The following is a 12,816-nucleotide window of genomic DNA, read 5'->3' on the forward strand; positions in this document are numbered from 1 at the left end:
CTTTTTAAATTAAAAAAATTAACGTTCAAATTGACTATTTAAGACTAAGATCTCATCATTAAATTATTAAACTTTTATTGAACAAAAACTTTCTGAAAAATATTTATTTTAGCCTTAGAAGAACATGGCAAAATTTCATACAAAATAAATCTGCATCTGGTTTAAAATTATACGCAAACGAATAAAATGAATCTGGAAAATTGCCAATGAGCAACAAAAACAACTCAAAACACTTTATTTATTTTAATCTTTGTTTATAAAATGAAGTTATAAACAAAATATAAAGAAAATTAAATATTTGACAAAGATTTTACAGATTTTTTTAAAATGTTCCCTTTTATACATGAACTAAAAAATATTGATTTTTAGTGGGGCACAATATTAACTTAGTTTATATTAAAAAATAATAATAAAACAATAAAATGCTCTTTTGTGTTTATTTTAACAACAAAACAAACGTAAAATATCCAACCAACTTCTGCCTGTCATATAAAATGGGTGCATGAACATGAAATTTTTGGCAAAATTGGTGTTATTTAATAAAGAACATGAGTAAAAACCAACAAATGTTTTTAACAAAAGGAACTTTTAGATTAAAATATTGTTCTGAGAAAAAAAAACAGTCTTTTTTAAAAATAAATTTTTAACTTAATATTTATTAAATCTTAAGCATATTTTCAAATAAATCATTAGAAAGCATTATTAAGATGTTGCTTAATTAAGCACTAGTAGTAATAAACAATACATTTTACTTCCAAACATCCATCTCAAACTCATTTAAAAAAAAAATCAACTTTTTGCAAACTTAAATTGATAAAAATACCACTAATAAATAACAAAATATAAATTGAATGTTTAAATCCACACATCTCATTAAAATAAATTACAGTGATATATTATTAAAGGTTTAAGGCTCTTTAAAAGAAGGGGATGGGGGTCATTCTAAATGAGCACATGTTAAAAACCAATCAGTAGCTTAAAAAATTAAATAGACAAATATTTTATTTATATAATATTAATAAACCCATGAGAGGTATACACGGTTAAGATCCAAATTTTTAAGAAACTCAATTTTTCTTGGTCATTTAATAAATTTAGAAAACAAAATTATTTAATTACTTTAATATTTGTTCATTAAATTGTATCCTTAACTTGGATTATCTCCGAGTGATCTAGTACGATTTCTATAACAAATATGTTCAAAAAAATATCGACAAGTATCACACGAGCAATCAGGATTCTTCGAAGGGCCCACATGATGTCCCGGCTTTTTCAATGAACCAACTACCGGACCAAACTTTTGCGCCTTTGACCAATGTTCATATTTTATTGGTGGAGGTTTCCCAGAGTTTTTATATGATTTTTTTCCGGACGGTGAGATTTCTGAGTCGCTCAAGCTTCCAGATTTTCTGAGACACGTCGGCTGTTTGCCTACAACTGATACTTCACTCGACTGAGAGTTAGCCCTACGAACCGTGTCCTCCCTTTTTAAACCCTGCTTGGCTTCTAGGTCGGCATAACGTCCGAAACTCCATGCCAAACCGTCACTCTCATCGGAGGAAGTGGAACTACTTGAATCCTCGTCATCTCTTACAGTGATTGGCGGAGACCTGTTCTTGAAACCCGTTCCCTTTTTTAAACCTGTGTTTGCTTGCTCCCCCCAAATCTTCTCTTTTTGTTTTATCCTCAATTTATCGAGTGAGTTGTCATATTCAAAGCTGTCATTTTCCTTCAGGCTGGCCCTTGTAGATTCAATGTCGGTATCTTTCCAAGAAGTGGTTACAGAAGAACTATTTTCAACTGACATTCTAGATGAAATAGTGCTTTCACTGGGGATACTGAAATTATCAAACCCGGACACTAGCGAGCTTCGAGGTGAAGGGTAAGCTGTGCTAAAATTCGACTGGCTTCCAGTAGGTGAGAATATTGTATTCACATTACTATTACTTAATATTTGCCTTTTTTGGCGTTGCAGTGCATGTGGGACTTGATTTCCATTAGCACGGGTATGAAGTACTTTCATATTACTTGATTCAAAAACCGTCTGTGGTGTTGAAATTGTATCTTCTTCAGAAGATGATGAACTTTCGGAATCAGACCCAGTGCAATAAACATCGATGTGCACAGTTCTAGGGTTTTTCATTCCTTCGCTGCTACTTGCTGGTGATTTATTTGCTAAAGGGCTCCCTCTGACTCTAGCTGGCGATCGAGTCACTGGCTGAAAAGGGAAGCAAAAATACTTTGAACTCTTTTGAATTCTATGCAGAAAATCCACAGTTGTGACCATACATAAGTAAACCACCTAACCACCTTGCTTCTTCTTAACTTGTCCACAAACATAGAATTCAAACAAATTATTTATTTTATTTATATAAAATATATCACAATACGATAGACCACTGTCCATTGTCTAGTAATATATATAAATATATATTATTTTTACTGCACAGTGATGCTTAAAGAAAATATTATTATTAAAATATCACAGTTTTTTTTGTATCAACTATCATACGACAATTATACTGATATACGACTGACAACATGATGATTAGAATTATTGGACAAAGTAATCAAATTAGAACGTTAAAATATTTTTTTCATATTTCAAGTCGCAGAAATACTTATTATATTGATCAATGATTAATTGTGACATTGGCCAAATATATAAAATCCGATCGTCAAAAATTCAGCTTCCATATTAGTGTTCAAAACAATTTTACCTAATTAGGGTGTGAAAGTTATATGGCTTGAGATCTTTCTCTTTCTGTATATTCCTAAATTGGTTTTAATTCATAATATAAATTAACAGAAAATTCCATTTAGACTTTTTTATAGTTCATTTTTTGATATTTTGAAAAGAGTAATATTTCAAAATTCAACTGATAATAATCCCTTTGACTGAAATATTTTTTAATAATGTAATATGGGTAGAAATTATGAATGATGGAATGAGTGCGGTGTTCAATCCCTTTTTAAAAAAGATAGTTCCTACTCACAGTAAGTGAGCTAGTTACTACTTACTGTGAGTAGGAACTATTTAAAAAAAACCAGATTGTAATATGGGTTGTAAACTATACACTTGATTAGTTTATTGGGTTATTTGAAACTGCATGTTTACATCCACGGGCCTGGCTTTGGTTCCCAGTATCGTCATTGTAATTTTCTATGCTGATTTGAATTTAACAAGTACTGTATTGTGATCTGACCCCCTTCTGACACCTGAAAGGTAGTTGGACAAATAGTCTTCCTGTTTAGAAAGGACAGACATATTACACTTTATTATTAAATTATACTAAACCCGTTACACTCAAGTAATACAATGTATTGTGTAATCTGCCTGCTAAAATCACACAGAATGTTTTATGTCAAAAAGTCTATTTACAAAGTGAAAGACAATTTTTTTTCTAAGGGTACACACAATTAGTCAGATCAGATCTCAGATAAGATCATTATTAATGATCATATTGAAACAGCAGTTTATATGTGGACGTTTTACATATACACTTCATTTAATTAAACCATTTAGAGAAGAAACTGAATTAATCAATTCTTACTATTAGGAAACAAATAATAAATATAAACTTTGTCTGGTTATGAATTAAATATTTTCTGAGGTGGTTTACTAATGTAGAATTGTCAGAAAATATACTGATATAATGATTACCTTTGGTTTACGAGACTGCTCTTTTACAACCAAGGGGACTTGAGACGTTGATGTTTGTGAAGCTGCATCTTTGAAAAGAGGTGTGAAATGTTGTTTTTCTGGAGGAGGATGAGGAGGGTGAAAGCAAAAATGTTGGTTGTGCTGCTGCTGCTGCTGTTGTTGTTGTTGAGGCGCCTGAGAATGTTGATTAACAGGTGGCACCACATTTGTGGGAGGTTCAGGAATTTCGGAGCAAGTCAGTGTAACTGTGTGGTGACCTGCGACTGTAACACTGCAAGTCGCCCGGGCTCCTGTTAGACCAAGCCCTCCGCAACATCTAGGGCTTCCTACTCGTTCGCTACTATAACCCGAATCCCCTCTAGCAGCGTATCCACTTCCGCCATCACTCGTGGTCAAAACTATGTTACCCGCTTGGGGTGTGAAGGTCAATTGGGCATGGACTGACCATTCTTCCGGTGCTGTTGTATTGTTAAAATTGCTGTTTCCGCAGCAAGATGCCCACTCCTTCCCTGACATCTAAACTAGTAGTTTCACAGTGCATTCTTGAAAGTGATAAATTTAAACGTCTTACATAAAACGGGCTTCATGCTTTAACAACATTTTTATCCTGGTCCAAAATATATTGCAAACATGTCTAAAAATAAAATGGCTATCACTCAAAACACTTTCACTTGTTTTTATATTAGCTATTTGGGAGACGACAATAGAACTTTTAACACTTATTCTGATGCAATTAAACTGAGAGGTTCGGCTAAACTAAATATAAAATGTTATTAACAGTGTTTGCAATCTTATGGTTTAAAGTTGTGCAGGGAGTCAGCCCCCTCTGCTTACACTGCTCTATGGGCAAAAGTCCAGATCGAGAATCTATTTTTGAACAGATGGCAAATATTTCCTAGTCTTCTCCACCCCCAATAGGTGCCTATGAGCTCTCAGCTGGGCCATTCACCGTTTGTCAACCTCACCATTTTATCAAAACTTCCTTTTAAAACATATTTAAAACAATTTACAAAGATTTAGTGGTAAATGCCATCCATCTGTTTTAATCTACTACGAACACTTGTATATGGTAAAACCTACCTTTAATCCCTTGTTTAAATGTAAATATGCATGTTTTCAGTAGTTATGTAAAATGTAATAATGTGTATAAGTGTATAAATTATAAATGAATAGAGGATAATGAGATAAATATAAATTACATAACCTCATAACCTACATGTTGTTTTACACAACACAAGTTTCCAATGCCTCCACAGTTTTATTACAATTTTTTTTTTACAATTAGTTTACATAATTTGTGTTTGAAGCCATTAGTATTATACATTTTTCATTTCATTCATTAATATACAATTGTAGATGTTATAATAATACCGCTACATGAAGATTCAACACAATTTATAGAAAGAATTTGTGAACTGCTCAGATCTGCTTTAATTTTTATTTATTTATATATATAAGAAGAAAAAGAAGCAATTAAAAGATTAATGATAGGGGATGCAGTGGGTGAACAGTTAGGGCATTCGAATAGTATTTGAATCCCAGCACAGCCCATGGTTTTTTTTTTAAATTGCTTATAGTACGAAAAATGTATTGTAAATTGATATGACCCCTTGTCCACAGTAGACATTGGTTAGTTGGACATTAAGCCCTCCGATATGCAATTAAGATTAACGACGAACGGACAAAATAAGACACTTTCATAATCCATACATTGTAAAATATGCTGGGCTAATAAATTAAATTTTCAATTTAAAAGTTTCAAAAGAACAGAAAACAGTTAAAAAATTAAGCCAGTATTGATAATTTTGAAGTAATTAAATTACAATTAGTTGTATAATAAGAAACATACCTCTTGAAGAGCTTTTTTGTCCACAACTTTATTGCTTTGGAGAAGTCTGATCACATTTTTTGCTCCCTCCACAACTCGTGCTTCAATTCTCAGCCTGTGCCTAAGCTCATCAACACGATCTTCCAGGCCGGGAGGTTCAAGATTTCTTCCAATTTTGTCTTAAAAAAATAAATAAACAAAAATAAAATAAAATAAAAATAAGTTTATAAATAAATATATAAAAATATTAGAAGTATTTGGTTTTTTGCACTTCAAAACCATTTTATCAGTATTTTTTAAATTTATTAATCACATTTCAAATAATGTAGTAGTGTATAGTGTAAAAAGAAAACCCAACGCTTTCAGTATTAACTTCGAAATCAAACAACCAATATCTTTTATAACTAAATAATTCAGAAAACTACAATTGGTATAGTAAATATTATTTCATAGATTATGCTATAAAAACAACTGATTATTTTTTGTTTTTCAAGGGTATAAGGCCAATAAAAAAAAAAAAAGGTATTTCAACTCAGGTTATATTATGAACCCTCAGGGTGCCAGTGTTTGGAAAAGTATGTCGGGTTTGAATCCAGGATCTTTACCTTACAGTGATCAGGGTCAGCGCATATACAGTAAAAAAAGTGATTTTTTAATTTACTAACACCTGCATCAATTGTTGAGTTTAAGTAAATTTAATAGCATTTTACTGCGTAAAACAAAACAAAATGATCGCAAAAATATACATAAAACAGAAAAAAGAGGAACTACTAATTAGTAGTCACTCCTTTATATTAGCATTAATCACTTTCACTGTTATTCACTGTCACTTAGGAAGTCATGAGGCAATTGGCGAAGAAGAACCGTTTCTGACACGAAGGTTTGTGTGACTGGATAATTGTTTGTGAAACTTCTTGTTGTGGCTTTTCACTACTTGAAGAACATATTGGATATTAAGTCATTGTGAATGGTAAAATAAGGTACATAGAAAGGATTTTTTATTACAGGGATTGGACACATTGGAGGTCTTGTTTAGCACCAAAATTTGATGGTGATTTAAATTCAAAAATGAATATGCTCCTGGATTGCTATAAACATTCCCTTTGTTATCTCACTTATTATTACTGTAATGATTGTTGTTCTTACTTATTTTAAATTGTTTGTTGTTGTATAACTCAAATTTTTGAGAAGAAATAATGTACTATTGTAACTACCTTGATTATTGGCATCTCCATTATGAGGCGAGTCATGCCTGCCAGAACTCCTGATTTGCTTTGCCTTCATAATTCTCATTTTAAGATATTCAATCTTAGCTTTTGAATCAGCTAACATTTGCTGTGCTTCTCCTATAAGCTTTTTGTCTCTTGAATGTTCTCTACTAGCTAAAGATTGAAGCATATTCTCAGCACCTTGTTTCACCTTTAAATGGAATAAAAACATTTTTTTTAAGCAAAGTCAAACAAATTTTTGATTTGTAAAATAATTGATTTTTTATTGATTAAAAAACTGGAATAATGGATGAACAAAACATTAAATATTTACTCGCTTAATAAAAATTAATCTACCTTAAGTTCAATGTTGAGCTGTTTTTCCAATGAAACAAGCCGAAGGTCTGTTGAGAAGTTGTTGTTCCCTTGATTTTCAACTGACAGGCCAGACATAGGAGAGACGAGGCCTTCTGAAACAAAATTATTTCATTAGGAGCCTGGATATTGAAAAAAGTCAATGGTAGCATAAAGAATTGAGTGTGGCAAATTGCGATTTATCTGTATTTCCTTGGATGTAAAATACACACAAAAAACGGGATCCACAGTTTGGCTAACACGAGATTTTTTTAAAACTAAATTTCAAAAAACTGTATCTTTGGGTACACCTATTCTTCCACATAGCAATTATGCCCTGAAAAGAATGGGATGAGTCTCTTCAATGCAGCCATTCTATTTACATAAATTACTGGACATGTGCTAGCTTTGTTCCCACTTAAAATTATTGTTATTTTATTCATAGTGGTGATACTTCTAAAGCATGTCAATTGACAACCAAGAACACTAATATTTGAAATGTAATGAATTGAATAAAATAATATCTTCAGAATCTTGAAGCAATTTACTTTCAAAGTCTATATATAAGTGTTTTTTTTAAACCACCAATTGCTTCAGTCAAAATTTTACTTTGAATCATAACCTTGTGTATACAGAATCTTTAACATTCACACGAGTGATAGTGACATTCTGGAAAATCTAAATGAGACATATCCTTTAACCAAATGCTCAAAGATTTTTCCAACCCTTTAAGGGATTTATTTAAGAAATAATTTTGCTCAGACAGGAGCACTATCTCTGATAGATTTTCCAAAATATAATTATTTAAAAAAAAAGCACACTGTTGACTTGTAGAAAAGTCACCCAACTAATGACGCACTTCCCCTCACTTTTATTGCGCGAGTGGCATTATGGTTTTCTTTCAGTACAAATATGAATAATGTTAATTTATTTGTATAATTTGATCCTTACTAAACATCTTGTTCTGCGTATCCTTTTTCCCGCATTGGTCTGTCACATTTTGCCGTCTTCAGCATATAGTAAAAAAAACAACTTAATCTACAACTTAACAATAACAAACTTAATCCAAAAGGCACCGACAATCAAACACCTCACTACCTTATAAAAGAGACTTGACTTCACAGAAATTACATAGACACACTGAAGATGATGAAATACAAAATACTTGTCTGACAGACCACGATGATCGGAAAGGCTCAAATTACAAGTCCATTACCTTACAGACCACAGGAGGAATTCTCATGGATATGTTTAGTTTAGTTGCATATTTATTTTATTATTGTTATGTATAAAAATAGAGTGGAGGTACAACAGAAGCCAATTTTTCTATTGATATGCTTTTGGTAATTATATTTCCAGCGGAATGAAAATTAACATGAAACGCTTCCTTTTTCTGGTTGTTGTACACCAATTCATCATATGAACTTCACAACCTATATATATATTTTTTTTCTTTTTATAGGAGCATTTCCAAGCTCTAACAGCCTTGAAAGAGGATATTACTGCACTAGGCCTAACATAATCTAAAGAAAAATAGAGGTTGTGAAGTTAAATAATAACCCTAAATTACATGATGAATTAGAATATACATATATTTTTTAATTTGCAAAACCAATGTATATAAACATAAAACAGCAAAATCTCACTGGCACTCTCAGCACGACACGCAAGAATGGCACAATTACACAGAAGACAAACACTTTGAGTGAGTAGAAATACTTTGATTGAATATAAAAAAATATATTTTGCATTGCATAAATTCACTTTTCCACATCCTAAATGTATTTGTTAAATGTAAACTGTTCGTAAATCCCAGGCCCTGAAGATGGTCTCAATAAAGATCGAAACATTGGCACAATAAAGAAAATGTTTTTCTGAAACCTATATCACACCAGACCGCATCTCACGATTTCTGACTAATTTGCAAAACATTACAACTACTCTCAATTTGGGAGCAAGTAACAACGAGATAGGAAATATGTACAAAATTAAAGCCAAGAGTGGAGAAAATACCAGTTGGTAGTACTCCAATGATGCTAAAAAGTTATCTGTTTATTTGTCAATACCACTTTGCAGATCTCGTGGCCATCGTCCCTTTATGGTGAGGAGGTTCGAGGAATTTGTTCGGATGTGTTTTTGGACCTGCTGATTTACGGTGGTATGGAGAGTTTTGTGAACTTTTTGATAATGGGAGTGCATTTCATCTTGACGAAAATATTCAGTCGGAATATGTAGTTTTGTATGCCCCATTTCAAAAGTCAAATATTACATTTAATGGTATTTTGCTTAATTGGAGAACATCGCTTTTTATTTTTAAAATAAAACTTACACTGCACCAATATTCTTTACCTTTGGAATTAAAGTCTAGTGTGCTTTAAAAAAAATATAAATTTCCTTTACATTCACTCTTTACACATAGGTCTCAACTAATTTCATTGTACATAGCTATATTAGTTTCTACATCTTATTCAGATCATTGCATCACATAAGATACTTGTCACATTTATATCCCTATCAACCAACTCACTGTTTCATGGCTTCATATCAGAAAATTCATGAAGAAGCATGAATTGGGAGGGTTTGTGAGATTTTCAATTTCATCTTGGACAAATGGAATATTCAAGTCTGTATGTGTAATTTATTTATTTGCTTTTAGCACATTACAGGGAGATGACCCCCTCCCCAACAAGTACAGTCATATTACAACATCTAAAATTAAGAAGTGTAACAAAAATCAATAGATTTAATTATAATCATTTATTTATTTTTTTTTTTTTTTAGCGTTATGAACTATGCATATTAGCCATGTGACAAATTCGTATATGTGTGTTCAAATTTGGGGGGTTATTGGGAAAAAAGGGCCAGGGGCAACGGTGGGAATCGAACCCACGACCGCAGAGTCTCTCATGCTAACCACTCGGCTACCGCGGTCCCCAGATTTAATTATAATCATAAGGACAAATATTTATATTCATTTTTGAACACATTAAAATAGGATCCAAACTTATCCAAATCATGCACACTACAGATTCATTTTTTGTAGGTAAATCATTTAATAAAATTTCCTGTAATTAGTACAATGAAATTGTAAATTAGATATTTAATAAATTTTCTCTGAGCATCTTCAAATAAATCGATCTTATACTAAACGATCCGGGATACCAAACCAAACTATACTCAATTATACTCTGAACCAACCCAAAATATAGATGTTTTAACACAATAATATTCTGGAAACCTGAGAAACCCTAAGCTTCTATTACACTTTGATAGAACTAAATATGCGGAGAAAATGAACACAGAGTCAAAAGTAACTCTAAAGTTACTAATCTCAGGACCCCACTCGATTGATAACCCAGTAATAAGTAGGAGATACAAAACATACAATACATATATGACAACATAGAAGTCTGGTCACATTCACTCCCCCTTAGTTCTTGATACTCCTCGGGGCAAGGTCTAACAACTCCTTCCTTTCACGCTAATAAATTACATTCATTCCAATAAATCAACATAAACACAACACTCAATACAAATGTAGAAATCTGGTCATTTCTCTCCTCCAGAGTACTCAATAATCCTCAGGACAGGGATAAACAACCTCAATTCTTCCTATAAAAGAATATAAACTCACATTTGTCAGACACCAAGAGATAAATTCTGTTTGATACTTAATTTAAATTTATCATCTGAAATAGAAAACAATAATTTGGATGAATGGCCATTGATGATTACGACAATACACCCCCTCCAGGAGAAATCATTTCAAACTCTATACCAATTTAAATTAATTTAAATAATTAAATGCAAATATTGATCAAAGTAATTGATGACATACCATCCAAAAGTCTGTAAATAAAACAAATATTCCATTTAAATGATCTATTTATTTATTTTAGAAAATCGCAAACAATTGTGCGTTTTTATTGTTAAAAAAAGAAATTTTTTGAGCTCGAGTCCCGCCTCGGGCGAGAAAGGTCTTAAAAGGGAGAGGGTCAATAAACCAGAATAACTTCGACGCCTATGGTATGTCCGGCTGTTGCCGACTTTTATGCACGCTTTTCTCTTTAATGAGCCGTCTTTTTTGTTTTCCATCGGGCAAGACACGGAAGTATTGTAAATTGGCTTTATACATAAGTGACGAACGGTTTAACAAACGATTTTTTTTTTATTGTACGAAGTTTCATCGACCCGAGTAGGAAAGTAGTCAGTTCCCCTATTAACTTGTCCGATAATAAGGGCATATAACAATCAGCCCATTAACATTGAATTTATTAATAGCAATTGGTTTCGATTGTATGTCAACGTTCTGTTTACAAACGGCTTTGAATGAGAGAGGAATTAAAAAAAAAAGCAAAGAAACGCCGAGATTTAATGTTAATGAGCCAGGTTCATTTTGAAACAAAAGAGGAAATGTTCAAGAAAGAGAAATTGCAGATGACGTGAAGCACGAAATAAGACTCTGTTCCATTTTTGTTTGTAATCTTTCCTCAACTTAAAACAAAGATTCTATTTAAAAAAAAGAGAAAAAGTGTTGTGCTAAATTACCTGTTGAAATAATTTCAATCGGTATTCCCACTCATTAGTACTTTAGTATAGTACTTAAAACTTCTATTGGACTTTCACCCCGAAGGGGGCTGACCCTAGGGTCTATACCTCAGGGGGATGACTTCACCTACCCCGTTATGCGGCTGGGTCGCTAATATCCCCCTTAGCCAGATGCCCAGGAGATAGTCGATTCCCAACCAATGGGGATTTTCGGCGCTAAAACTAACTAACTACTATAATACAGTCGCACAAAAATAATACGTTCACACCTGTGTACACTGACTCATTCTGATTAGTCGGTGGAGCACTCGATATTCCTCCATCAACCTACACACAAAGTAATAAGCAAATCTTGCTTAGGGTCTATGGAATACTTCGAACCTAAACACACATACACTGTTGAAAGGACGATGGTGATGTCACATTTCACCATCAGTCCCTCAGCATTCACACTAATAGATATATGCTCCGATACAAACAAAACACATAAAACAGATCTGTATACAGCTAAAAAAAGGTCATCCTCTAAAAATCAGAGCAGGGGACCAGCAACTCGCTACTGTGCTCGAGAACCATTTTTACATTCGAAGGCATTTCTACACGCTCTCTGAAAGGAGCCAAGCATGACAAGATTCTATTATGTGGTACTCCTCGCGCAACCTTTCCCTGTAAGGGGCACCTGCGCGGACTTTGGTCCAGGAGCAGGTGTCCGTGTGTTAACCGCGTATGACCTATTCTTAATTGGGTAAGGAAGATTCCTCGTTTCCTGATCAGGTTCTCGGGAGCCATCTACAGGTCGTGATTAACACCCAAGGGCCTCTCGACCAGACACTGACTTATGCACTAAAAGTGTATCTTTTAGATTCTAAATTCTTCTATTTTAAGAAATAATAAGCAAAACGTGAAGTGGAAATGGCAAAATTCGCCGAACGTATGAAACGTGCTTTCAAAAGTGAAGTGCATTCGAAAAAGGAAAAAATTATTGTTATGCACGTCAGGAGGAAAAGCAACCATCGGAATCTTAATGCAGAGACCAAGATGATTTACTTTCCAAGTCCATAAATGAACGCATCTTCAATTTTTATCACAAATATTATTCATAACATACGTAAGTCCACGAGAGAAAATACGGTAAATTAAAAAAAAAGTTATGACCACTTATGGTATTTTCGGTATAAATAAACAGTTTCTCGTTTAAGGAAAAACATAACGAT

The 12,816-nt window shown here is 32.9% G+C and overlaps 2 protein-coding genes across 10 annotated transcripts in view; both read right to left on the reverse strand.

The window, feature by feature from the left end:
• LOC106673799 (serine/threonine-protein kinase N) overlaps window positions 1-12,816 on the reverse strand; it is a 68,925-nt gene that overhangs the window by 8,046 nt on the left and 48,063 nt on the right. For 8 of the 9 annotated variants that reach the window (XM_014406119.2, XM_024225906.1, XM_024225902.1 and 5 more), the window contains 3 exons: window positions 7,058-7,170; window positions 6,707-6,911; window positions 5,514-5,671 (listed from right to left, as the gene is read on the reverse strand). In XM_014406119.2, coding sequence (XP_014261605.1) covers window positions 5,514-5,671; window positions 6,707-6,911; window positions 7,058-7,170 — 476 coding nt within the window. The remainder of the gene's footprint in view (window positions 1-5,513; window positions 5,672-6,706; window positions 6,912-7,057; window positions 7,171-12,816) is intronic. The other variant, XM_024225901.1, reaches the window with a different exon arrangement.
• Window positions 619-4,766, reverse strand: LOC106673831. The gene is made up of 2 exons (XM_014406150.2): window positions 3,665-4,766; window positions 619-2,218 (listed from the first exon to the last, which is right to left on the reverse strand). Exons 1-2 carry the CDS (start codon window positions 4,178-4,180, stop codon window positions 1,148-1,150), a joined length of 1,587 nt encoding a protein of 528 aa, XP_014261636.1. The 5' UTR covers window positions 4,181-4,766; the 3' UTR covers window positions 619-1,147.

This window comes from Cimex lectularius, unplaced genomic scaffold (assembly GCF_000648675.2).
Source record: "Cimex lectularius strain Harlan isolate CLEC.00 unplaced genomic scaffold, Clec_2.1 scaffold23, whole genome shotgun sequence".
In the NCBI taxonomy this organism is placed as follows: domain Eukaryota; kingdom Metazoa; phylum Arthropoda; class Insecta; order Hemiptera; family Cimicidae; genus Cimex; species Cimex lectularius.

Bases quoted from the DNA above. Each gene is read 5' to 3' on its own strand.
- LOC106673831 (XM_014406150.2), bottom strand. From the start codon at position 4,180: ATGTCAGGGAAGGAGTGGGCATCTTGCTGCGGAAACAGCAATTTTAAC. The intron at 2,219-3,664 runs GTAATCATTATA...TTCCCTTTTCAG, and splicing joins AGCAGTCTCGTAAACCAAAG to CCAGTGACTCGATCGCCAGC.